This window comes from Juglans microcarpa x Juglans regia, chromosome 6S (assembly GCF_004785595.1).
Source record: "Juglans microcarpa x Juglans regia isolate MS1-56 chromosome 6S, Jm3101_v1.0, whole genome shotgun sequence".
Taxonomy (NCBI): domain Eukaryota; kingdom Viridiplantae; phylum Streptophyta; class Magnoliopsida; order Fagales; family Juglandaceae; genus Juglans; species Juglans microcarpa x Juglans regia.
The window spans coordinates 15,227,230-15,255,057 of NC_054605.1; the positions used below are offsets into that span (position 1 = coordinate 15,227,230).

Below are 27,828 nucleotides of genomic sequence, written 5' to 3' on the forward strand. Positions count from 1 at the left end.
ATAACATTATTAAAAATATTTATTTAATCACTAAGTAAAAAACAAAAAAAAAAAAAGAAATTTGTCGGGACCCAACATTATGTGATTATAGCATTTTTGAATATATAAATGTATTAAATTTAATAATTAGGAGTACATGCTAGAAATGGGAAACCAATGTTAACATTAGTATATTACTATCATCTTTTGTTTATTTGAGGATTTTTATTAATTCAAAGCAGATGTTTTTGCTGCTGTTATTGTTATTTATTTATTTTTGAATATTTTGAACAGATAAAAATTTATAAAAAAAGTAACGTAATCTAATCTATTAAATTGTAATTTTTTTTTTTTTTTGTAAAATAAAATTGACATATCACGTTAACTCAGTTTGTAAAATTTTTTATATAAAATATAGAAAAATACTAGTCTTTCCATTGGGGGCTCTTGTTGAGATTTTTTAATTTTTTTTTTACTTTGTGATTAAGGAAGTATTTTTTAACGAAGTTGTGATTTTTTTTTAAATATTTAAAAATATTATAAAAATATATGTAAAAAAAGAATAAAAAAATACATAAAATAACCAAATGGGAGAGCTCCCAGTGACCCTAGTGTTACTCTAAAATATATTCTCTCTTTTGAATATAGTTTTTAAGTGCAGATTTTTCGTTGCAGATATTGTAAGTTAATTGTTCATTGTTCAATGTTCTGTTCAGAATGAGAGCCAGCAAACAGACGCAGGGCATAAAATCCAACTGTCCTACCGAGATTGTCTCTCGTCCTTGCATTCTCTCTCTCTCTCCTCTCTCGCGCAGGCATGCGAGCGGCCACACGCGCGCGTGCGCACACAAACACACTCTATTTCACTGCGCCAATTTAGAAGTCTCCGCCACCTTCCGGTATCTCTCTCTCTCTATCTCTCTCTCTTGCTCTCTCGCTTTCTCTTACGCTCTCTCCGATGGCGACGATTAATCTTCATTCGAGAACGTCCCTGATGAATCTCGACTCCTCCAGGGCCTCTGATCGCCTCGCGGCTACCAAGCACTTTAGCGACTCTGTCTTCCAATCGAAACTACTCAGAAGGAAATGCATTCAGAAGCAAATATTTGCCGTCAGATCGATGGAGATCACGGAAGCAAGCCAGCTTGGACGGCTCACTTCCCCAAATGGTCCTCCGGGTGTTGTAGGTTTTTCTCTCTCTATTTTCTACCTGGATTTTTTTTTTTTTTTTTTGAAGTTGGAAACTTGGAAGTGTCATTGATTTTTACTGGTGTTTTCTGTTTTGTTATTGGAAAGGTGTGGAAAAAAGGGTAGAATGGAAGGTTTGAATTTTGGGTCTTTGTTTTCTGTTTCTGGTAATTGGGGAACTAAAAAAAGCGGCACATGCTTACTCTTATAACTGTTTTGCTCTGTTCTCTTACTGTGGAACTGTGGTAAATAAAGCATTTCGAATGGTGTGGTTTTTCTTATGAAAAATGCTAATTGTAGTTAAGAAAAATTTATAAAAAATTTACTTCTCCGCATGTGAACGTGTGAGCTATTGAGAGGCTGAAAATTATAAAATTAAAAATTAAAAATTTGAATCTAATAGGAAACTGATAAAACGAGTCTTTGTAAGTTTTTTATAAGTAAAATTGTAAGTAATCTTTTCTTATTTTTTATATAGGCGAGTGGGCGTAGGCTTCCATAAAAATCCGATATATAATTTTGCTTTTGTTGGTTACTGAGAAAGTTTAGGAAACATTTTTTTAACGGTAAACAGGGATTTTATTGATTAGAGAAATGGACATAGCCCAATGAGCAACACCTATGCATGATTGTGTAGAGATTCAAGAAATTCATAATTTAGGAAACACACAAACTCAAAGATTAATAGAGATTTCACCATATGGAACCTGAAATTATAAAGGCCTTCCCTTTTGAGAAAATCCCAATACAAATCTTCTGGCTCATTTAGGTGATCCTAATGACATTAGATTTAGAATTTTCCTTTATTTTCTTTTCACTTTTTGGTAACCATATGGAGGGTGAATTTATTGATATAGCTTTAATGAATTACGTACTCTACCCTTACAGACATTCACAAGTAATTCTAGATCAAGTTTTTGAATTTTTTTTTGTGATGCATTTTCATTGAACCCTGTTTAATTTGCCTGGCTATTACATGTCTCTCTTTTCTCTTATGTAAGTATGGCCAATTATTTAGAGAAATTACAATTTTTTTTGTGTGTGTGTGTGTGTGTGTGTGGAGAGGAATGTATAGGTGCAAAGCCTAGCTTTTATATTGTGAAGTGGCAGGCTCACTGTAGATCAGCTAGAAGCGACTGGAAGTGCGCTTGTACGTAAGACCGGAAATAACAACAAATCAAAGAGAAAAAAGGATAAAAGGAGTGCTTATGTGTAGTGATCGGTTGCCTAGAGGCTTACCTAGTAGAGGCAATGAATGGAAGAAATGCTGCTTATAGAGGAGGCTTCATTTGCTTCAGATGTGGCTCACATAGCCTAACCTGTGGCCAAGATTTTTTCTCCGGTTGCTGAGGATGGTCTGTGGGTGTGGAATTTGATCTTTTTAAATGTGTTCTTATTGGAGAAGTGGCTAAGACATTATGCTTATGAGAGAGTTACTGGTGGGTATTAGTGATTATCACGTATGAGAACTTGGGAGGTGGTTGGTATTCTCATGAAGTTTTTGGGTCTTTTTGGGTTTGCCTTTTGAAGAACATTATGAGGGATTACTTACAAAAAGAATATTACGAGCGAATACTAGGTTGGTGCAGCCTAGTGGTCTAATGGTGGGCTGGAGATGAGTGTTAGACAAACTCTGTTTGATTTTACACTAGGAGTTATAGAACCAACCTTTTGGTCTTGATGGAACCTTACAATTGTTTCTCAATCCATGTGTTTTTCTTTCTTTTGCAATTAACTAAATATGGAATTATGTAATTCTATAACCTTCTTATGCTGGTTCTTCATTTTCTTTCATTTTTTTCCGCAGGGAAAGCTGAGCTCTCAGTTTGAGCATGAGTCGAGTGATAGCATCCTTGGGCAGGAAGGGGTAACCTCAAATTTTCTGAGAAAAACTAAGATAGTATGTACAATTGGTCCTTCCACGAGCACACGAGAAATGATATGGAAACTGGCAGAAACTGGAATGAATGTGGCACGTTTAAATATGTCACATGGAGATCATGCATCACACCAGAAGACCATTGACCTGGTAAAAGAATACAATGCTCAATTTGAAGACAAGGTTATAGGCATAATGCTGGACACAAAGGTCTGTTAGTCACTTCACTTATAAATATATATTAATTCTTTACCAAATAGTTTCATGTAGGAAATTAATCCATTGATGCATTTTTTTTAACTAGGTCATATTCACAGTGGATTAGTGTTGACAGAATATACGAATAAAAAATCTCATTAAATCATAAGTTTTTTTTATTCCTTTTCTTTTCAAAGTATCTCCTCCTTTATTTATGGTGGAGAAATTATTGTTTGAAAACAGAACTTGAATTAGTTTTTCATTTTAAAGAATACATTTTTAGTTTTTTGAATTATACTTCTTGGTTTAGAGATTGCTACTTTTTTTTTGCTGAATTAAAAAGGTAAGAGGGCGCAACTAGAGGTGGCTTCCCTACCTAAGGTGACCATAGTAACACCCTACCCGCTAGGAACTGGATTGGAGGAGCCTAGAATTCTACAAGCCTTAGGCGCTCTCAAGTAGGGAATTCAATGAATCCTTAGGCGGATAATACTAATAGTCTAAGGTGAATCTATATTCGGATTCGAACCCAGGACCTATTACATGTCATACCACTTGGGAGTAACCCAAGGATCATTGAGCCACCACCCCTGGTGGTTGGGATTGTTATTGAAGCCTTAGGCGCTCTCAAGTAGGGAATTCAATGAATCCTTAGGCGGATAATACTAATAATCTAAGGTGAATCTATATTCGGATTCGAACCCAGGACCTATTACATGTCATACCACTTGGGAGTAACCCAAGGATCATTGAGCCACCACCCTTGGTGGTTGGGATTGTTATTGAAGCTTATGGTGAATGTCAAAATATTGTGCCACTATAACTCAACGTTTATACGATGTATTATTTTATATTGTCATCCTGAAGTAGAATTAATAGATTATGTATAATTGTGATTTCATAGCAAATATCCTTTCTTACCATTTCTTGTATCTACATATCCAGCATCCAGTCAATTTTTCAATTTTGACATCTTTTTCAAATTTTCAATTTCTTGTATCTACATATGCGTACTTATTTTTTCCGTTCTTTTTTTTTGTTGTCCTTAGGATAAACATAAATGGAATTTTTTGATGCATTATTTTTTATATGCAGGGTCCTGAGGTTAGAAGTGGAGATGTACCTCAACCAATTATGCTTAAGGAGGGACAAGAATTTAACTTCACTATCAAAAGAGGAGTCACCACAGATGACACGGTCAGTGTAAATTATGATGACTTTGTGAGGGATGTAGAGGTTGGAGACATACTGCTGGTTGATGGTAAGTATGGATGCGTGACATCGAAGTTAAGTTGGTGCATGAATTAATGGAATGTCAGGTTGTTGTCCGAACTGATGGAGAGTTTGTTATGTATATATGGTTTCAATTATTAGATATGGAAAATAGCCCTCCACTCATCAGAGTTTTACTGGATATAGGACAAAAGATGTTTCATGTATTTGAACTCACTAAACTATTAATTTTTCTCATGGGATGGTTGAGAATTCAGACTGCTTGCAGATTATATCCACTTTGTCCAAAATTTTTAGTCAATTTAATGTTTTGGCCAATATTTTATGTGGATTAGAAATCTTGACCCATATTTATACTTTGCTGGCTTCAATTTAACCTCAATTTGTTAAAGTAGAATTCGTGGAGTTGAGTTACATGTGAGACCTACTTTGTAGATACAGGCAAGACCTATTAATTGTATACAGGCTTTTGCTTTTAAGTGTCTTTAAAATATTTTTCCCAGAATAAATAAACTATCTTCTTACTTATAGAAAAAACTATTTTTTCCCAGAATAGATGACATTTTGTCCTTTACTGGTTTGGCAGATGGCTACTCTTGCCTCATTTTTATGTTGCAAGTCTTTATTTCATATATTTTTTTTATGGATTTGCGCCAATCTCAAAAATATGTTGCATCTCAGACTCTGTGATTGTGTTACCATTAATTGAAAATTTTCTTGTCATTTGTTATGACATAAATCTTCCCACTGAAATTAATATTCACTTGTGTTCAAACTCTATATATGTAAGCTTTAAGTTTGATGATCTGTTCATTAGACCTGATGAATTATCTTTTTGTCCATGAGACCTGATAAGTTTTATTCTTGCCTATGAGACCTGGTGAGATTTGTTTTTGTCCATGTGCTAGGTGGAATGATGTCTTTAGCTGTTAAGTCAAAGACGGAAGATCTGGTCAAATGCGTAGTAGTTGACGGTGGAGAACTCAAATCAAGGCGTCATCTAAATGTGCGTGGAAAAAGTGCAAATCTACCTTCCATAACAGGTGAACCCTGATTATATAGCATAAAAAAATGTTTCTTCAATCACTCATATAAAAGGTTGTTCTATCTTGATGTGAGGCTTTAATCCCTTATCTGTATTTACAGTCACCATTTTGATCTGCTTTATGTCTCATGTCCTCAGATAAAGACTGGGAAGATATCAAATTTGGGGTGGACAACCAAGTTGATTTCTATGCCGTCTCGTTTGTGAAGGATGCTAGAGTGGTCAATGAGTTGAAAGATTACCTAAAAAGTAATTCTAGTTTTAATTTTTAATCTTTAATTGTTTATTGGGGTTTTTTTTACTCTTATTTATTCTTTTTAATTGGAAGTATTACAAAACCTTCTGTAGGTTGCAATGCAGATATACATGTGGTTGTCAAAATTGAAAGTGCAGACTCCATACCAAATCTTCATTCAATACTTTCAGCATCCGATGGGGTTAGTTATAAGTCTACTGATGATTTGTGTTTGATTTACCAGATATGTTTGACATTTGAAATTAACGAGGGGAGAAAACTTACTGATCTATTTTGTGCCTACCCTTGTTACCTCTTTGCTACGTTTATTTTTTGTATGGATATGCTTTGGAAACGATATATTTTAAATTATATATAACTATCAATAAGGCATAGATTTTCTTTTAGGAAAAAAACCTCTGATTAGGCAAGGAAATGAGTATTGCCTTAAGTATACAAAAGGCCACGGAAAAAGAAAATTCCTTTGCTTAGCTTGAGAATATTCAAAGAGTTCTAGGAATTAGAGTTCTCTTGCAGGTGGACTCGCAATTGGGCTAATAGATTTTTGTATTCTGTAGCTTGCTATTGGTTCTCAAATTCATTGAAAGAGCTCTCACTGTTGCTATTAAAACCAGAAATTTGATGAAACAGAAATAATTTATTTTTATAAGATTTTGAAATTTCTCCTACAGTAAATTGATATGGGTTAAATTATCAAAATATATGAGAACAAAGAAAACCAAGTCAGATGTTAGCCACCAAATTAACTCCATGAAAGCTGTGCTCGAGATGTTTTGGAGAATTTGATCACCATTTCTGTGGTGGATGTATAGGAGAAGGCTTAAGGGGAGAATGAAGAGGCTAAGGCTACATTTAGATGTTGAATTGAGTTGAGTTGAGATGATAAAATATTGTTAGAATATTATTTTTTAATATTATTATTATTATTTTGGGATTTGAAAAAGTTGAATTGTTTATTATATTTTGTGTTGGAATTTGAAAAAGTTGTAATGATGAGTTGAGGATCCAAACGTACCCTAAGTGTAGCCTCATTAGATTGTACCTCTTTCTTGGCAATTCCAGATTATACGTAGGGGCATAACTGGGAACAATCTGGAGCTACAAAGACAGTTATTAAACCATTAGCGCCGTTGCTAACCCTAGTTAGATTCAGGCATGATACACTTATTAGTTATTGGGAGAGCCCAAGTATTATAGATTCCTTCTTTTCGTGGGTGAAATAGGTGGGGGCGGGGTTGGGAGTGTTAGCCATCTATTATGTACTAAGCAGATTATTATAGGTTGTGGAGTTCAGCGGATCAAGATGAATTGTAAACAGTGATATTGGTTGCATGACCCAATCTTTTCTGCAGTTGGTACTGTTATGAGAAGTGAAAGAGTGAATCACTCACATCTTTTGTGCTTACTCTCTTCAATTTTTTTTTTTTTTTTTAATCTATCACTTTTTCCTATACCTGCAAGTGTGGTAGGCCGGATTGAGAAACTCCAACGTGACTTCCTGTGGGGTGGTTTGGGAGAGGAGTTTAAATTTCACCTGGTCAAGTGGGAAACGGTTTGTCGCCCAATATCCAGTGGTGGTTTGGGTATTAGAAATGTGAGGACTTTTAATCGTGCGTTACTCGGCAAATGGTTGTGGAGATACAATAAAGAACCGGAACCCTTGTGGAGAGGGGTGATTGGGTGCAAATATGGCGATATATGGGGGGGATGGTGCACTAAAGAAGTTAGAAGAGCTGATAGAGTAAGGTTGTGGAAACATATTAGAAGAGGATGGATGGTCTTTCTTCGTCACACTCATCTTTTGATGGGCAATGGATCCAGGATTAAATTTTGGAAAGATACTTGGTGCGGAGATAATGCTCTACAAGATGCATTTCCATCATTACTCCAAATTGCTAGTGTCAAAGAGGCTTCAATAGCGGAGGTTATGGGAATAGTGGGTGAGCAACTTCATTGGAATATCAGTTTTAGTAGGGCTGCGCAAGACTGGGAGTTGAATAGTTTTACTGATTTCTATAGTCTTCTGTACTCTGTGAAGCCTAGTAACTCACAGGAAGATGGATTGTGGTGGGTACCTACCGGGAAAGGTGATTTTTCAGTTTGCTCTTTCTATAAGGCCCTTACTCAAGATCCCAAAATTCGGTTTCCTTGGAATATGGAGACACAAGGCACCCCTCAAAGTAGCTTTCTTTGTGTGGACAACATCTTTAGGCAAGATTTTCACAACTGATAACTTGAGGAAGAGGCGGATTATTATAGCAGATTGGTGTTGTATGTGTTGGGGAGGGGGCGAGTCAGTGGATCATCTCTTGTTACACTGTGACATAGCATGGGCTTTATGGGATGGGGTTCTGGGTAGAGTAGAGTTGGGTTGGGTCATGCCAGAGACCGTGGTGGCAGCTTTGGCCAGCTGGCCAAGTATTGGAGGGGTACATAAAATTTTAGGAATTTGGAAGATGATTCCAACGTGCATCATGTGGTGTCTATGGAAGGAACATTATGTGCGCATGTTTGAGGACAAGGAGAGATCGTTAGAGGAACTTATAGCTTTATTTTATAGCACATTATGTACTTGGTCCAATGCTGATGATTTCAATGGCATGGCCCTTCATGATTTCCTTGTTTCCATTGCATCCTCCTAGTCAGGGTTGTCTATTGCATCCTCTATGGAAGGAACATTATGTGCGCATGTTTGAGGACAAGGAGAGATCGTTAGAGGAACTTATAGGTTTATTTTATAGCACATTATGTACTTGGTCCAATGCTGATGATTTCAATGGCATGGCCCTTCATGATTTCCTTGTTTCCATTGCATCCTCCTAGTCAGGGTTGTCTATTGTATATACTGGGCTAGGCCTATTCTTGGAGTAATATAATTTATTTACTTATCAAAAAAAAAAAAAATTCTTTTTCTGTTTTGTGGAATAATTTTTTTCTGGGTGGGAAATGAATATTCTAGAGTGTAATTATTTTCACTAAGGGCTAAATTTATGAGGAAAAGTGAGCTGAAGGGTGTGGTTCACTTGTTAAAAGTTAAAAAGTGTTTCACAGGTGATCCCTAAATCTCAGATTATACTGCTGTGGAAGTTTTGAATTAAGTTCATTACCTGCTTAATATTCTCAAAGAATTAATTTCAGATGATTATTTAAAAAAAAAAATTCTCACAGAATTTATGGCCAGAATTTGTTATAATAGCATAGACATGCATTAACAAGTGAACCACACCCTCCTCCAACAAAAAGAAAAAAGAAAAAAGAAAAAAGAAAAAGAACATGCTAGTAATTACTGTTTGTAAAGTTTACTTATAAAAAAAAAAAAAAATTACTGTTTGTAAAGTAACAATATTTTTTGTGATCTTAAATCAATATCATCCTTCCTAATGCTTCTGACTTTGCAGGCAATGGTTGCCCGTGGAGACCTTGGAGCAGAACTGCCAATCGAGGAAGTTCCTTTATTACAGGTGAATTGATGTTAGGAATATGCATCACATCTTTGCTCAATGTATGTCAAGTTTGAGACAAAGTTGCTTGACATAAATAGCTTTGGTGTATGATCTATTCTTTTGGTATGGGTTAAAAATGTTAGATATTGTACATCTAATTTTGGGAAGAATAGATTTAAGAATCATATGCATGTTCAATTAAATAAGTTAAAGGAAGAATCCCCATACATATTGATCCAAAATTTGTTGTAAGTTTTGCACTTTTACTTTAGTTTATAATAGTTATATAAGAGAATAAAAATTTACTTTCTTTTATTTAATACATGTCCACTAAATTTTAGTAAAGAGATTTACTATAACCAGGTAGTTTTGTACTCAAAACTGTGGAAGGAGAAGTAAAAGGTGGCTGATAAGTTTGAGGGATGTCAGGACATCCCTTCGGGCCTCCCCCTCCCTCACAGCTGGGGTTTCATTTGAGGTGCTGATGGTGTTTAGCTCCAGGGTTTCGCAAATGAATTTGTTCTCGTATAGTTTATGGGCTTCTAAAAGCTCCTTATGGAATCATAAAATGCATGGAATATTTTTCTGAACCTAGCTTTGAACCAAATCGAAGGTTTATCAGTGCTTTTCAAGGGTTGATGAAAATGTTCATAGCCAGGTTTTTCTATTCATATTTGTTTGTATCTTATTTCAAATTCTTTTCTCAGCCCAAGAGCATTTTACACACCCGAGGTTCTGAATCAACTTCTGAACTATGATAGTCATGGTCTCCTGGCCTATGTATGTCATCTTTCATTGGGCATAGTTCGTTCATTTCACTGAAAAAGGAGAAAAAAGTCAGATATTTAGACTCCAAATAGCACTTCCAATATAAATTGGATTATCAATTATTTGGGCTTAGTTATGATGGATGGAATATGTTGCAGTGTACAATCAGTCTGTCTTCTTTCTTGAGGTCCTGATCTTATCATGCTTGCATGATTAACCATCCTTTGTTATCTTGACAAGTCTGTCACCTCTTTTTTTTCATATGATTATATTATTTATCTTTTCCTAACTCTGAAGTTCAGCAGGTATGATTAATGTGTATTCTAAATCATCATGGATCTGAATCCTAAGTTTGTGTAACAGGAGGACATCATTCAGAGATGTCATAGTATGCGGAAACCAGTGATTGTAGCAACAAACATGCTGGAAAGTATGATAAATCATCCTACACCAACAAGGGCAGAGGTATCTGACATTGCAATTGCAGTACGAGAAGGTGCTGATGCAATCATGCTTTCAGGAGAAACTGCCCATGGAAAGTAAGTTTACAGGTTTACAATTGGCTGCTCTTGTAATTAGTTTTGGTCAATATAATAATAGCAGTTCAAATTTCGATTCACACCTGCTAATAACATCAGTGGTGTTTTCTTTTCAGGCATGCACTGTTTCATGTTTGAGTTTGTTGTTTCCCTCTTCTTTTAAACGACATTTTATCTTTGTATCTGATTTTGTTTATTACTGTTTATTAATAACACTGTCTCAAGGTATCCTTTAAAAGCTGTCAAAGTAATGCATACTGTGGCCTTGAGGACCGAGTCAAGTCTACCAATTAGCTCAACTCCTGCAAATCAACTGACTGCCTATAAGGTATGCATTCATTACAATGAGGTGTCACAGCCTGTTTCTTATGTTATTGAAGTTGGTTTGAGTTCACATCTTACCTTTTTAAGTACTTTGAAATTATCATGTTTGGTTTGACATAACTAGAAAAAAGGATTTCTATTCAATGTTGCAGTGGCTTAACAACTGTTTATCAAAATCCATCTTTAGCTTATTATTCAATATCCGATGATGTTGTGGACGTTCTTTTGCAGAGCAATATGGGCGAAATGTTTGCTTTCCATGCCACGACTATGGCTAACACTCTCAATACTCCAATCATTGTTTTCACAAGAACAGGATCCATGGCCGTACTTTTAAGTCACTATCGCCCATGCTCAACAATCTTTGCCTTCACAAACGAGTGAGTTCAGTTGCAGTATTGTGTATAATATTATTTCAAGTCACATGTCTTGATTTCTTTTCTGATTTATAACCTGGACAACAGAATTTATATATTTTTTATAAGTAAGAAGTAATTTTATTAGAACCAAATGTATGGGCGAAGCCCACAACAGAATTTATATTAGTAAATAATCATGGTATTTGCACTGGATTTTTTTTTTCTTTTTTTCTATTCTGGTAATATGTCTGCCAACATTTTACTTTGGAATGATTGACATGCATCTGTAGATTTATAAGGTTCATTCAAATATGCTTGTAGTTTGATTTGATTAAGCCAAAGCTCAGTTATACTCAATCAGATGGTGGATCTGAATACCCCCCCCCCCCCCCCCCCTCCCCCCCCCCCCCCCCCCCCCCCCCCCACCCAAAAAAGAAAGAAAAGAAGGATGAAGTACAGAAGAAAAAAGATGTCACTCGGATATGTCCACTTTTTCTTTCTTTTTTTTTTTCTCTCTTTTCTAAGTTTTTAAATGGCTGTATGACAATCAGAATGGTTTGGTATTCTGGCCTTGCTCTTCTCACTAGAAACCAACACATTGCTTCCTCTCTCCACCCCTCCTTTCTAACTAGAATTTGAAACCATTTGGAAGCAATGAATATGAAACTTTAGGGTATACAAGATCAATATTTTGTTGAAAGATTGTAAGGGGTTTTTCATATTTATTTACTGCATGATGGCGGTATCCATGTTGGGAAAATAAACAGAGATGCAAAGTTCTGGAGTTCCTTCGGAGAAATCTGCATAAAAATCTATATACTTATAACTGCACAGTTTTATTGCATTATCAGCTGGAAATGTCTGCGGTAATCATTGAGAAAAACTTGTCTGACATGATTTCATGCATAGCAGAGAGAGGATTAAGCAGAGGCTGGTGCTTTACCATGGTGTGATGCCCATATATATGCAGTTTTCAGATGACGCAGAGGAAACCTTCTCCAGAGCACTGAAGTTATTAGTGGTCAGAGATTTCTCAAAAAGATATTACTTTTTATCCTTGGAATTATTATCTCAAGCTAAAATATTTTAATTCTATGCTTCAGGATAAGGGTCTGTTGAAGGAGGGAGAGCATGTTACTCTTGTCCAAAGTGGTGCACAGCCAATCTGGCGTGTAGAATCGACTCACCACATTCAAGTTCGAAAGGTCCAAGGTTGATTTGAAGAGGCTTTTACTTCAATATACATATTTTTTTATAGGTAGATACTGTGAACTAATATTATTAGTTCACAGTATCTAATATTAAATTGAAGTATCTTTTAGTTGTGTCTTCTAACAATCTTGTGATTTCTTGTTCCTAGTTTGAACCAGGGTCAATTCTAACAAATTTGATAATCACAAAGGTTGCTAATTAGTTCACAGCATCTAATATTAAATCATAGTATCTTGTAGTTGTGACTTCTAACAATCTTGTGATTTCTTGTTCCTAGTTTGAACCAGGGTCAATTCTAACAAATTTGATAATCACAAAGTTTGCTATTTATTGGGATTTTAGTGGAGAATGGTTATCTCATTGATTTAGAATCTTAGATCTTGCAAGGTGCTCCATTAACCTTAAATTTAGCAGTTATATATTTCTTTGTTTGATATCAAAGGTGCCAAGTCATCATTGTTTTCCAAACTTGTTTCAATTTTCTCAATTCTGGCTTTGTGGATTGTTTTTGCAAATTTGTGCCATATTGAACGTGTATTTACTTAACAGAAAAAGGTATCTTCAATCAGTTCATGAACGTAGAAGTTCTTTTTCACTCTACCTTAAATATTCCTTTTGAGGTTCTCTACCCCATTTACTATAGAATTCATTCATGTCAGCGCCATTGTGTATATACGTTATATATGAGACCAAGCTATCTTGGACTGCTTTGCTGGTAGTAGTATGTGACTCATGTACGTGTGTTATTTTCTTTGAGCATGTTAGCGTCATTTGTGGTGGTTCGTTCTTTTGGATTATACATAAAGAATTGGTTGATCAAACGCTCTTAATAGTTTATCCTTACGCAAGAAAAGAAAAGGAAAAGAAACTGCTGGAGCTGAGTGCAAACCGTGTAGGATTTTCTTGATGGTCATGGCTCTGAGGAAGCTGTTACAGGGTATGCAGCAGCTTGCTCCTTTTATATAACACCAAATGCAGAGCTACTGCTGCTAGTGCTAGGCCTGCAAACCACTGCTTTCTTTGTTTTGGCATCCAATATAAGCCAATCAATGAAGCACGAGAACTATTTACCTCACAATTCGCAACTGCAGTCCACATAACGACCAAAGGGTGTCTCCCAGCCCATAAAATAAGGCAAAGCACGAGACATCCATGGGCTAAAGGGTCGTGGCTGTGTAAGTATATCGACTTTTAACAAGGTGCCATTAGGCTATCTGATGCTTCTGAGTCTGAGGACCTTTGCCAGAAAACGACTTGCCTGTGATCTCCTATATAAGCTCAACCAGTTAGTCTCCTGACTGAGACTCTCCTCACAGGTTAGCACCTAGCTCTCCATTTGGGGCTGTTATTACGAAGCAGCTCCACTAGTTTCATTCTGATTCAGATGGTTCTCTTTTTCCTTCTTGGGGCTGCATATGAGAATCTTCTTGTCGACCATCATGGTTTCTAGTTCTCCAATGACATGGGCAGATCTCGGAAACGTGCTAAATGCAAGTTCTGTTTCGTATATCTGTCACTATGAGCTGTAGGACGTCATGCATACATCAGTTACAATCTAGGTAGGTTTTTGCAATTATTTCATCAGATATTTCTCTCTTCTTTCAGGAATTTTAGGGCGTTTCTAGTCCGATGAGAGTCCTTTTATGCTAGTGTGCAGCATTGATAGCTTTAGGTGCATTTTCACTTGGTACTCTTGATTTATGAAAACTTGGGGTCACTTCAGAACTGAAATAATGTTACCAAAACTTAATTTACGCTTAAAAAGTATTTTTCCTGTTGCATCTTCCCCACTGGTTTAGTTCAAAAATCTCCTGTTGCGATCTCATGCTCTGCTTTTGGAGCTGATATCATCACTATGCCTAGCAGTCGTTCTCAAAGTATATAAATGAATCCTTCACATGCTAACGATGCCATTATAGTCTAGAATCATATGATTGTTTGCCACTAAATGATCTGAAAATAAATATGAAGGAAAGGGGTGCTTCTATTAGTGTCAAAATAGTAGCTCTAATACACAGATATGGTCTGCTTCTATTTATGCACAGGTAGACAGCATTTTACATAAGAACTTCTGACTTAACCCAATGGTTAACACCATTGTAGCCATGTTACCAAAAGGACTTAACCCAATGGTTAACACCTCTTTGACTCAACTCTACATAACCTAGTTTGCTCCAAGAGTAAGGAGAGAAACTACATCGAGTTAGGTGTTTATAGAAACAGCAAGGAGTGATGCAAGAGACACTGAGAAAAATGGGTTTCTGTTATTCCATCTATCTTCGTTCAAGCAGAAACATGTGCTGGTGTTTTGTGGCTACACCATTCCTTCACTTATTTTTATATAAGCTGGAACCGCAGGCCTTAACATGTCTTGCTGATGTTTGTTTTCAATAAAAACATCAGACTCTGAACTCATCTTGATCATCCTTCTCTTGGGATCTACCTTCCAACTCGATACACTTGAACCACTTAGCACAACCAACATAGACAACCAAATCTATTGTTGTCAAGGAGGCTAAAAGGAAGAAAAACCTGTCCAGGTGACCTTTGTTGAGATTTCCTGGGATCCATCCTGGCATGTGATCCTCAGTAGAGATCTTCATTACCATGCTCACAAGCAAGCTGCTCACATAATTCCCAAGGGAGATAGATGCCATGCAGAGTGCACTTCCAAAGCTCTTTAACCCATCTGGTGTCTGTGCATTGAAGAACTCCAATTGGCCCACATACATAAAAACTTCAGAAGCTCCTATACATGCGTACTGAGGAATTTGCCAAAGGATACTCAGGGAGCTTGATTCTTCACAATGTGTGCAGTCTCTTCTGGCATACTTCAGCCTATAGAGCTCCAGTATTCCTGCTGAAACCATTGCCATCACTGCTATAACAAGGCCGACACCCATTCTCTGAAGCTCAGTGAGCCCCTTGGAATCTGATTTCTTAATTCTACCCACAAGAGGGTCGAGAACTCGCCGGTAAATGAAGATAAAAGTTGCCACGCTGAGTATGTCGAAGCCAGACATGCTTGCCGGTGGGATTCGGAAGTTGGCGATGGTAGTTTTCATGGCTGCACCTTGCTCCACGAAGAGAGAGGCCATTTGTGTGAAGACCACAGAGTAGAGTATGGTGCAGAGCCAAATTGGGAGTAGTCTAAGGACGCATTTAACTTCTTCCACTTGGGTGACTGGGCAGAGACGCCAGGGATTCTTAAGGCCATGGTTCTGGTCATCAAGATCCCTTGATGAGATAAATGCTGCCCTATCCAAGAATCTACAACATAGATGAAAATGAGTTAGCATCATAATGAATAGTCATCTAACTTGCAGTGCATTATTTCCATTCAGGTTTAGCTTAGACATATATTTGAAAACTAAGTTGGTCCAAATTAAAGTATAGTGGGGTTATCCATTGAAACAATGGAAAGTGAGCAATTTGATGGATCTTTAGACTTACTTGAATCCATGGGTGTGTAGTATCCTTCTACTACCATTTGTGGAAGAATCTTTTCCATCCACACCATACAAGTCCCCTGCACTTGGTGGCATCTGGACCCTCCATTTCTTCACTGCAGAAACTATGACCTGGCAAAACCTGGAGAGTGGGTTGCCGCTTGGCTTGAAGTGCCTGTACCTTGGGGTCCCAACAAGAAACAAGACCAGTGCTGCGAAGGCAGATCCGGCAGACACCCAAAATCCTAATGCCCACATCCCTTCATCCTCAAAGTACACCAATATGGTGTTTGAGAAGAGGGAACCGAGGTTTAGAGCAAGGTAAAAGTAGCTAAAAAAGGCCACCTTGGAGACTCCCTCCTTGGGGTTTTCCTCATCAAACTGGTCAGCTCCAAATGTACAAATACTAGGTTGATAACCTCCATTTCCCAGGGCAACAAGGTAGATTGAGAAGTAAAATAATGCCATCTCCATGCTTGAATGGGTACCACATGGAGTTTTTCCATCCCCACAGCCTTTAGGTTTGACCAAGGAAAGGTATGCTGACAGTGATAACGATACCAAACCCTGTCGACAAATGCACATATATAGGAACTATAAGATTGCGAAGACTCTTCATTCATTCATTCATTCTCATTTTGTAGATTTAGTCCAGGAATTTGAAAAAACAAAATTAAATAAAAGCTAGCGTTCAAACATATAATATAGCAATTCAGGATACTCACTACGACAAAGATGAGCTGAAAGATGGCACAGGTTTTGTATCTTCCCCAGTAGGAATCACTTAGGAAAGCCCCAACTAGAGAGAAGATGTAAACTGTTCCAGTCCATTTGCTCACGCTGTTAGCAGCATCAGCATTGTTTTGCTGCATGACCCTTGTGAGGAACAACACCAGATTCACTCCCACTCCAAAAAATGCTAGGGTAGCTAGACCTTGGTTCACTATTGATTTCATCATGAGCAAAATAATAAAGAAGAACACAAAGTTAGAAGCTGCAATTTGCTTTAGGATATAAATATGTATATAGAACACTTTAGAAATTAGAAGCTTTTTATTGCCAATTAAGCTAAGCTAGCGGTATTCAGTTTTAAGGTGTGCCTTCTGTTCGATCTAATTATTCTTTGCAGAAGCCAAGGAAAATCTCATGGAAGAAGCCAAGAAAGTGTCTTCCATGCAGCTCACTCTAGAGCCCCGTTTGTTTTCACAACTCTTATCAACTCATCTAATCATTACAATTTTCTCAAATTCTCACACAAAATAAAATAAACAATTCAACTTTTTCAAATTTCAAAACAAAAATAATATTAAAAATATATATTCTAACAATATTTTATTCAATTTTTAACTTTAATCTCAACTTATCTCATCCCATCTGTGAAAACAAATTACGATTGATTGCACTCAGATTCCTAAATACAGTCCAATTAATTAGGAGATCAGCGAAGATTATCGAAACCTTGATCTTCAAATAATAATTAACACAAAATCAGAATATTAATGCATGCCTTGAAGTTACTAATTAATTAATCATGATCAAAATGAACCTAATTCTTCCACTAATCCTAATTAATTAGCAGCTTCTTCCACCAATACTAGTCCATACAAGTGATTTTCGTGTCATTACTCATTAATTAATCAGGTTAGTGGGACATTAAAACATTCCACGGGTGTAAAGGGAATTAGGAAAAGAAACATTAATTTAATACTAGATATTATTAATTTGAAATTAATACTAGTACTACTGCATACATGATGCATGCAGAAGAAAGAAAATTCGGCCTTCCATTAATACCAAACATGCTTACCTAAAAAATTAATATATTTAATTAATTGTCATGACTGTGACTACATATATAGTTTGGAGGTAGACCCCAAATTAATATATTTAATTTGTCAACCAAAAAAGATTAAAATAAAAAAGAAAACATGAGAATGCTACGTACGGTAAATTTGATTGGGATTTATAAGCATATACTGATCTCGATTTAATAATAATTACTTTACATGATGATGGAAACAACTAACTACGTACAGTACCCCGGCCCATAAACTTCGAACTTTAGACGTACAAGCTATCAAAGAATATTTTAATTGAAAAAAAATTTGGGCTTTACCATTAAAAAATAGATATTTTAATGTGAGTATCAACTTTATGATCTATTTTTTTTTTTTTTTAAACAGAAACTCTATGATTATATAAATCATTTTCCCTTCTCATCCTATTTGGCACGTTTAAGATTTTACAATGACAGAAGTTATAAATCCATATACTAACTATAATTAGAACACCATGTCTTTATATATATATATATATATATATATATATATATTCACATCGACACAGACGAGATCAACACTGACCAAGCACTAAAAATATTAGCTTGGTCTCTAGCTTTCCTTCTACCCTTTATTTTTTTGGGACAAGGGGTTAGGTCAAGTTGCTGAAGTCACGTTGGATAATGTGGGCGTGGCTTCTATTTTCATTTCCCATGCTTTCTTTCGATGCAAATTTGTGCCCAATAACACGTGGAAGTGACCCACATCATGCAAAATCGAGCAGTACTACTCGTTACGTGTCAAGCACGTCCTATATCTAGCTACTTCATATGCATCGATCCATGCTCGCTCTCTCTCTGTGCTCGAGAGGCATGTCGGTTAGTTCTCAAAGTAGGGTGGTGATCAAGCTCAGGCACAAAGGGTGCAACACATGGTTAGGTTTTCAGTGCCAAATTAATAATAAGTACACCCAAACCTTCATTTATAGAACTGTCCTTATCCGGGGACTTCGGTATATATCGATGAGCTCTTATGAAATCTCTTCTTATAACTGCTTATCTAAATATGTTACATCGAGACAAAAACCTCACTATATTCTTTGAAAGTTTCGAGTGTATGTTCTTGTTCCTGAAAGCGCCGCCAAAATTATAGAAAATGGCTTACACTAAACAATTACACGCAAGTGATATATGTATATGTATTTGGTATTCATGATATATGTGTGCATGGATATGGCAGCATGTAAATTCTGAAACGCGTTGGGATTAAGCAATAGAAACAAGATGGATATGCCGCATCAATGGCGCCATCATGCATCCATAATACAAGGGAGGCTAGCTGGACCTTTTTCTCTGGTGGAGCAGGCAGAGGATCTTGGAGAGAGAGAGAGAGAGAGAGAGAGAGAGAGCAATATAAAAACTACGTACGTAGTCAAGATTCTCTGGTATATTTTTAGATTTAGAGCCGGTTTGGATTGGGAGATGGGATCACTGAAAAGGGTTTCGTCGCAGTTCATAAACTGGTTCAATAAATGAGAAATCCTATATGCAATGCAATGAAACTAAGAAATCTTGTTTGTTTAAAATCATTCCCAGAATTATTTTTCGATAAAAGTCATCATGTCTAAAAAACTTACAAAGTATGATACTTCCAGCAACCCATCCTCCAGATTTTGCTCTGATTGCGGGGCGGCCATCCCAATCAACACTTCCATCAAGAGTGCATGCTTCTTGCCCTTCTTTGAATTTAACCTGCGTATTCTTGAAATAATCAGTAAAACTTCCAAACTACAATCGATGTTACTATCGAAATCATCACGGTACTACAGAAAATCTTGTCGTATAATGCAACTACGTACAATTCTTGTCGTATAAACAAGAAAATCTTAAAGAATAATATGACATGCAATGACACAAAAGGTACTTTGTGCAGAGAGAGAGAGAGAACAAGAGAAGAATATGAGACTTTCACTTACTTCCTTACACAACTCTAAGCAAGCCATTGTTGAAGAGTTGTGCAGATATTAATGCAGGGGAAGTGAGCAGAGGAGTGTGTGGTGATTGTGGTGATTTTCAAAGAAGAGAAGTGGGGTGGAATAAATAGAGCAAAGGGTGTGGGATGGACGGTGTAGATTTAGAGATATAAAGCAGGAAACCCACTTGCCGAATCATAAAAAAAATGTTACCAATTCCGAAGCAATTTGTTTGGCTGAAAAGGGGATGGAAAGTCTTTCAAGCTTAAAAATTCATTTTAATTAATTAGAAGGTACTATAAGAGAAGGGGGGTGGAAGGCCTTTCAAGCTTATAAAAGTCTACAGATTTGAAAATTTAACACGATCTTAAAAAGAGCATTAATGCTAAGCTGAGATTTCCCCCGTGGTTGTGGACCTTCCCACATCATCGGTAACACTTCAATATTGGTAAGCGATGGAAGGAAGGGGTAACTGAGTTCACCTCCCCCAGATAGCTAGGTGGGTGGGTAGGAAAAAGAAGAAAAAGGTGAGTACTAGACGTTATAGCCAAAGAGAGATCCCATAAAAGTAAATTTATAAACTAGCATGACTTCATATGATCTGTTAGATTTAATTTATAGCAAAAGTAATTTTATAATTTAACATACATCTACATTAAGTTACGTCAGTTTATGTGATCTCTTTATAGCTAAAACATTAAATTCTTGTAGAAAAGCTTTCCAAATAAGTCATTTAGATATATAGATTTAATATTGTATCACGTTAATATTTTGAGATCTCCAGTCTCAACTTTAATAAGAAAATGGTATCCTATAATTTATTGTCTAATTTAATTTTGAACATGAACTTCATATATATATCGATCAGCTCTTAATTATTCAGTACCCTCAATGGTGCTATCAATTCTTAAATGTCTTTGGAAAGTCCTTGTAAGTCCTGCCAATCAACTTGCATGAGATAGAAATTAATGGGAGTGTCAACGAGATTAATTTGTCACCTAGTAATTCGAGGTTTTGTTTCAGCTTATGACACATCAATTGTAAAAGTCTAACAAATTACAAGTCTAAAAGTCTAACAAATTACAAGTCTAAAAGTCTAACAAATTACAAGTCCAAATTCTAAAAGTCTGAATTACAAGTCCAAAAGTCTAAATTACTATTTATAGTTATAATAATATATGATCATAGTGATATAGTCATAGTGATATTAATACTATATATAGTTATAGTGATTTAGTTATAGTGAATTAGTGATTAGTATAACTATATAATAATATTAGTAGTATAACTATATATTAGTATTAGTTATAGTGATTTAGTATAATTATATTAGTATAAGTTATAGTGATTTCGTATAACTATATTAGTATTAGTATAAATATTAGTTAAAGTTAAAGTGATTACTGATTAGTATAACTATATATTAGTATTTGTTATAGTGATTTTAATTTAGTATAACTATATAATAGTATTAGTATAATTATCAATATACCTATATTACTGATAGTTGTAGTATTAGTATAACTATATCACTATAGTATCATATAGTGATATAGTATTAGTATAAAAGTGGATTACTAATACTAAATTAATATTAGGGCATAAAATGTAATTAATATACTAATATACATTAGTATACTAATTAATTAAAGTGAAATATAATTAATATATTAATGTATTATGTATTTATCAAAAAGATTGTGTTGAGAATTTATTCGGCCATAAAATGTTATTAATATATATATATATATATTATGTTTAAAACATATGATCAAATAAATTTTCATGTTTAAGATTAAAATTTTTATGTTATAAATTATAAGAACATTATTTTCTATATAATTATAATTTATATTATTATATATATTATATATAAAATAATATATAATATAAAAAATATTATATATAATATTCAAAAAATTAATTTAAGATATATAAAATAGTGAACCGGTCTGGTCCTAAAAAGCATAGAACTGGAACCGGACCGGTACCGGCCGATTTTGGAACCAAGGGAATAATCCAAAACAGGACCCATTCCACCGGTTCGGGCCGGTCCGGACCCGTTACCGGGTTAAATTTTACATCCCTAATACTAATTATATTTGGATCAAGATATTCTTATCCGAATTTAAGGGTCTCAAAAGGAAGAGGAAGAGAAGTTTTATAGCCAAAGAAAGATCCCATAAAATTAAATCTAAAAAGTGACATGACTTCATATGATACGTTAGATCTAATTTATAGTAAAAATAATTTTATAATCTAACATATTACATTAAGCTACGTCAGTTTGTGAAATCTTTTTGTAGCTAAAACATTTGATCTCTTGTAGAAAAGCTTCCTGAATAAGTCATTCAGATATAAAGATTTAATATTGTATCATGTTAATATTTTGAGATCTCTGTCTCATTTTTAAACATATTTTTAATAAGAGAATGGTATCCTATAATTTATTGTCTAATTTTGAACATCAACTTCATATATATCGATCAATGGTGCTATCAATTCTTAAATGTCTTTGCAAAGACCTTATAAGTCCTGCCAATCAACTTGCATGAGATAGAAATTAATGGGAGTGTCGACGAGATTAATTTGTCACCAATAGTAATTCGAGGTACTTTTCTTTCAGCTTATGACACATCAATTGTACGTACAAAATTTCAGCATATTCGGAACGGCATGCATGCATATTTTTCTAGAGCATAAACCTAGCTTGCTAGTTTACTCTCATAAACAGTAACAAGATGATGATTCTAGAAATAATTCATCATGCTATGGAATAAAGGATCAATTAATTATTTAATTATATATATTTTCTCAAGATTTGCATCAAACAATATTTATATATATATATATATGTATGTATGTATCTTTCCCGCTCAATTATTAGAAAGGATAGGATTCCAACATGACAATTTATACATGATGACATACAAGATATATAGAAGATTACATGCAGAGTTTTTGATCGATCTTTCATTAATAATTGATGCAATTATTAGAGTACTGAATGTTGAATTATGAACAAATAATACACTTCTTTACTACAACTTGCTAAGACATTCTCGCACACAATATATCCTCGATATGCCAATTTGCTAGCTTTTCATGATCCGAAGGTGTCTTTAAAAGCACTTTTATGTACAATTATTTAGTCGATAAGTCATGTTGATCAGGTATTTATAAAGCTAATATTTATTTATTTCATCATTATTTTATAATTAGTTTCATCTGGACTCGGACATGATCGATGTACATGCATGCTTTAATTTGGAGAACAGCATAAGATAATATATGCTAATGTCCTTAAAGTGCTTTAGATATTCCCCTAGCTAGACTGCCTGTCGATTCTCAATGAAACATGTTCCTATTTTCGTCCACAAAATTGCATCATTTATTTCCTGATCAAACCATGCATATATATTTATAAGCGCGACAAGAAGCTAGCTAGCAGCTAGCTAGTTAGCATCTAAGCTTATCTTAAACCTTTCCAAAATTCTAAATGCAGAATAATTCTTGTAGCAAGACAAGATGTACCATAAAAAAGAAGTTTAGAAAAGTTTCTTGTCAGAATCTTGGGTTAGGTTCTCCCCACCTTGATCTTGTTGTAAAAACTTATTACACCACGCCTAACCTAGCTGAGAAAGATTAAGGATATATAAAAATTTTGAAGGAAATAAAGTGTTATAGTCATAATGAGATTTAACAAAAGTAAACTCAGAAATTGACGTAGGTTCCTGTGATCTATTAGATTTAATTTATAATAAAAATAATTTTACAATCTGACGCATTATATCAAGACACGTCAGTTTGTGCGTTTATAATTATAGTGAAGTTCTTTTGTGACTAAAGTATTAATTTCTCAAGTCTCCTCTCTTTTCTCTCTGGAAAAGGGGGTGGATTGTCATGAGTAGTGCATGAGGCACATGAGGTGGTTATAACGGAAGAGAGGGAATTTGGAGATGGTCCCTGCCATTTAGGGAAAGTTTTCTAGCAGCCAACTGTCGTCAAGTGGTAGAGAGGTAGTGTAGGCCACGACGGAAAGGGTGGAAAAATCTTCTGGAGACGCCATTTTTCTGTGGGATGCCAGTGCTTTTTACTGAATGATGGAGGATTTAGAGGAAAAGTGGAAGGATCTGAGGTTGCTAGACGAGGAAAGAACGATGATTGAGATCGATAACAACATACCGAGTGATTTGTTGCTGAAAGAACAGAGGTCTCTAATGGGGAAGTTATGCTCGACAAGGTTGATTAGCAAGGAGGTGTTGGAAACTATGTTGGCAAAAATATGGAGGATTAGCGAGGAGGCACAGTTTACTGAGGTGAGTCCGAATATTTTTGCCATCGTTTTTTATAATATTGCTGATAAACAAAGGGTCTGGTAGGGGAGACCATGGTTGTTTGATAACCAATTGCTGGTTTTGAAGGAATTTGATGGCTATACTCCTCTTAAACAAGTGGCTTTACTCCTCTTAAACAAGTTGCATTTGGGGAATAGATTCGGGATATGGTAAAGAGTGGAGAAGGTGGATGTGCAGGAAGATGAGAGTGGATAGAGGAACTACTAAGAGTACAGATCCATATGGATCTAACTCAACCTCTAGCAAGAGATAGAACTCTGTCGGTCAAAGGAAATACTATCTGGGTTCCTTTTAGCTATGAAAAATGCCAAGAATCTGCTTTTCGTGTGGCTCTATTTATCATGGGACTAATGGCTGCAATGGAGGGGGGAGTCCTGAAGGAGAAGAGAATCAATATGGTCAATGGCTAAGGGCTGCGCAATCTCAAAGGAATAAGTTCTTTAGTAATGCTTCCAGGAGAAATGATGAGGGTAGTAGGTGGAGGAGGGAAAGGGGAACATGTTTCAATTTGGAGGTAGTGAGAGTGAAATTGAAGAGAAGGGTAGTAGGGAAAGGGAAGTGAATGAGGGTGGCGAAGGGGAGAGTGAAAAAAGATAGGAAAGTGAAAATGGGGTTAGTGAAAAATCAAAGGAGGGTGGGGAGGTAAGGTGGGGAGGTAAGGGTCTTTTCCAAAAGGAGTATGGTTGAGGGAGAAGCTGAAAGGTTTTCTATTGCCTTGTTGCCTAAACAAGATGATTTAATTGAAATGGGGGATAATCTACTGCAGGAAGTTGAAGTTCATTTTGAAACTATGGTGAAGGAGGAGAGTCCTGTGAACTTAGTTGAGGAGGAAGGCAACCTTGTGGAGGGGAATAAGACAACAAAGAAGAGGGTATGGAAGAGGAGGGCCAGTGCAAAATACAAAACAGAAAGGATAGCTACAAACAAGAAAACACAAAAGAAGAGGGATGGGGTTGAGATGGAAGATATGTGTGTTGACAATTTATGCAAGAGAGGGAAATGGAATGGTACTATTGATATTCCTATTGTAATGGCGGCCAATCATTATGAAACTTTTGAGTTGGAACTACCAGGGGTTGGGGAACCCTCGGACAGTTCAAGATCGGCAGAGGAAAATAAATGCAACATAGATTTTATTATGGAAGCTAAGCTCAGCAACAAGAAATGTGATAGAATAAAAAGAAGATTGGCCTGTGAATGATATCTTGTAGTGGAAGCAGTGGGAAAGAAGGGTGGTCTGGTTCTGTTTTGAGACTCAAGGGTGCAGTTTGAAATTGTCAATTTTTCACAAAGATACATCAATGCATGGGTTGTAGGGGAAGGGGAGAATAGATGGTTGCTTACTTGTTTCTATGGTCCACCTAAAACTGTGAAAAGAAAAGAGACATGGATGATGCTAAAAACTATGAAACCAAGAGGTAATGAGGGATGGTTTATAGTGGGTGATTTTAATAAAATCCTTACAAATGATGAGAAGTGAGGAGGGAAGGTTAAACCTGAGGGTTAAATGGAACTATTTATAGAGGTGATGAGTGATGGGAATTTGTATGATTTGGGATGGAGGGTGATAAGTACACATGGAGTAACTCTCATATTGATGCAACATTTACTAAAGAAAGGTTGGATAGAGCAGTGGCGAACCCTAAATGGATGAACATCTATACCGAGGCTTGGGTGGAAGTAATGGTGGCTAGAACTTCTAATTATAAGCCACTTCTAGTCCATCTAAATATGCAGTGTCAAGATATAGCTTCACAGTTCAGACAGAAGAAAAGATGCTTTAAGTATGAGGCCAATTGGGCCTTAGAGGAGGACTATGAAGTGGTTCTGAAAGAAGCTTGGAGGAGGACTGGGTCATAAAATCACAGTGTCACGGTTTACTGAATAATAGTAGAAAGGCACCTATTACAAGCTGAGGAATGTAGTAGCAATGTGGAAGAAATCAGAAAGGTATCCACAAAGTTGCACCTATTGCTAGAAAAGGAAGATGTCTGGTGGAAACGAGCAAAAAAGAAATTGGTACAAGCATGGAGATAGAAATACTGAGTATTTCCATGCTTGTGTTAATCAAAGAAGAAAGAGAAACTTTATTAAAGAAGTGGAAGATGAAAGCAACAGATTGACTATTGGATACAAGGACGTGAAAGCAACATTCAGAAGGTTTTTTGGAAATCTGCTCCAAACTACAAAGCCAAGTCAAGCTGAGATTGAAAACTGTCTTGTGGGCATAGATAGGAGGGTTACAGTTGAGATGAATAAAAGGTTGTCAAGCAGGTTCACAGCACTAGAAGTGGAAGAAGCAGTGAATCAAATGGCACCACTAAAAGCCCCTGGACCAAATGGCTTTGGTCCTTACTTCAATCAGAATCATTGGGGTGTAGTGTCTGAAGAAGTGAGCAGAGCGACACTGTCTATTTTGAATGGTAACTCTCTTGATCCTTGTCTCAATTATACTTAGCTTTGATCCCAAAAACAAAGTCCCCCAAAAAAGTGACTAGTATATGCCTATAAGTTTGTGTAATGTCATGTACAAAATTGTTTCCAAAGCAATCACAAACAACTTTAAACATGTTTTATTTGAGATAATCTCCCCTACTCAAAGTGACTACCTCCCTGGAAAGCTGATAAATGATAATATCATGGTGGCCTATGAGTTATTACACTCAATGAAGAATAGAAAGAAAGGAAAAGTGGGAAGTATGACCATGAATTTAGACATGTCTAAGGCCAATAATCATGTGGAATGTGAGTTTTTGGAGGCTGTTTTTTTACTAAACTTGGGTTCTGTACACAGTGGGTGGATTTAGTGATGAAATGTGTAAAATCTGTTTCCTGCTCTACATTAATTGATGGGGTACCTGGACATAATTTTTGGTCTTCAAGAGGGTTGAGACAAGGTGACCCCTTGTCACCCTATTTGTTCATTATATGTGCTAAGGGATTGAGTAGTCTGCTAGACTACCATGAGAAGAGAAATTTCACAAAAAGGGGTGCAAGTGTCTCGAGGGGGCACTAGCATCAATCATCTGCTTTTTGCAGATGATTGCATCTTATTTGACAAAGCTAAGATTGAGGAGTAGATGAAGATTCAAGAAGTCCTGCAAATTTATGAAAAGGCCTCAGGGCAGTTTCTCAATAAGGATAAAAAATCTGTGTTTTTCAGCAGCAACACTAAGTTTACTAACAAGCAGACCATAAGGGAAACTAGCAACTCATTTGTTTGTGGTACTTAAAGAGAAGATTTGGCAGAAAATGGTTAGTTGAAAAAATAATTTTTTGTCTCAAGCTGGGAAAGAAGTCTTAATCAAGGTTCTCTTGTAGTCCATTCCAACTTACACGATGGGTGCTTTTAAACTCCCTAACAAATTATGCAAGGAGATTAATGTTTTGCTCTCTAAATTCTGGTGAGGGAGACAGCAGGAAGGGAGGGGATGGTGTGGAGGAAGTGGGAGAGGATGAGTGTGCAGAAAGGTAGGGGGAATGGGCTTCAGAGATTTGGAGAGTTTTAACACTACACTTATTGCAAAACAAGGGTGGAGAATACTCAAATATCTCATTTCTTTGGTGGCAGTGATGTTTAGAGGAAAGTACTTTAGACATGGGAGATTTATGGAGGCAAAGTTGGGCACTCAACCTTCTCTTGCTTGGAGAAGCATATGGTCTGCCAGGGACCTCTTAAAGAAAGGAATAAGGTGGAGGGTGAGGGATGGAAAGGAGATTCAAATCTGGGGCTCAAAATGGCTACCTAGTCCCACTTCTTTTGTTGTACAATCTCCAGTGTCCTTGCTACAAGAAGACTCTAAAGTTGAAGAATTAATTGATAAACAGAAGGGAGAGTGGGATGAAAC

General features: G+C 36.0%; 2 protein-coding genes across 7 annotated transcripts; one reads left to right on the forward strand and one right to left on the reverse strand.

Annotated features, from left to right (window-relative positions):
* The first annotated feature begins 637 nt into the window (after positions 1-637).
* On the forward strand, positions 638-12,783 carry LOC121237066 (pyruvate kinase isozyme G, chloroplastic). Of its 6 annotated transcripts, none has more exons than XM_041133628.1 (14): positions 641-878; positions 994-1,162; positions 2,975-3,256; positions 4,340-4,505; positions 5,386-5,520; positions 5,661-5,771; positions 5,871-5,959; positions 9,177-9,239; positions 10,353-10,528; positions 10,754-10,856; positions 11,084-11,232; positions 12,121-12,232; positions 12,315-12,624; positions 12,743-12,783. In XM_041133628.1, exons 1-13 carry the CDS (start codon positions 697-699, stop codon positions 12,426-12,428), a joined length of 1,851 nt encoding a protein of 616 aa, XP_040989562.1. In that variant the 5' UTR covers positions 641-696; the 3' UTR covers positions 12,429-12,624; positions 12,743-12,783. The 6 variants fall into 6 exon arrangements, with proteins under 6 accessions (XP_040989566.1, XP_040989562.1, XP_040989563.1 ...); XM_041133629.1 differs by having other exon boundaries at positions 644-878; positions 12,124-12,232; XM_041133630.1 differs by having other exon boundaries at positions 727-1,162.
* A 1,606-nt stretch (positions 12,784-14,389) lies between these two features.
* LOC121237068 (protein NRT1/ PTR FAMILY 7.3-like) lies at positions 14,390-19,770 on the reverse strand. The gene is made up of 5 exons (XM_041133634.1): positions 19,626-19,770; positions 19,287-19,401; positions 16,598-16,815; positions 15,877-16,439; positions 14,390-15,693 (listed from the first exon to the last, which is right to left on the reverse strand). Exons 1-5 carry the CDS (start codon positions 19,650-19,652, stop codon positions 14,823-14,825), a joined length of 1,794 nt encoding a protein of 597 aa, XP_040989568.1. The 5' UTR covers positions 19,653-19,770; the 3' UTR covers positions 14,390-14,822.
* Between the last annotated feature and the right edge of the window lie 8,058 nt (positions 19,771-27,828).

Bases quoted from the DNA above. Each gene is read 5' to 3' on its own strand.
- LOC121237066 (XM_041133628.1), top strand. From the start codon at position 697: ATGAGAGCCAGCAAACAGACGCAGGGCATAAAATCCAACTGTCCTACC. The intron at 4,506-5,385 runs GTAAGTATGGAT...TCCATGTGCTAG, and splicing joins AGACATACTGCTGGTTGATG to GTGGAATGATGTCTTTAGCT. The intron at 5,521-5,660 runs GTGAACCCTGAT...TCATGTCCTCAG, and splicing joins AAATCTACCTTCCATAACAG to ATAAAGACTGGGAAGATATC.
- LOC121237068 (XM_041133634.1), bottom strand. From the start codon at position 19,652: ATGGCTTGCTTAGAGTTGTGTAAGGAA. The intron at 19,402-19,625 runs GTAAGTGAAAGT...AAGAATACGCAG, and splicing joins GCTTAGAGTTGTGTAAGGAA to GTTAAATTCAAAGAAGGGCA. The intron at 16,816-19,286 runs GTAAGTTTTTTA...TGAAATCAATAG, and splicing joins TGCTGGAAGTATCATACTTT to TGAACCAAGGTCTAGCTACC.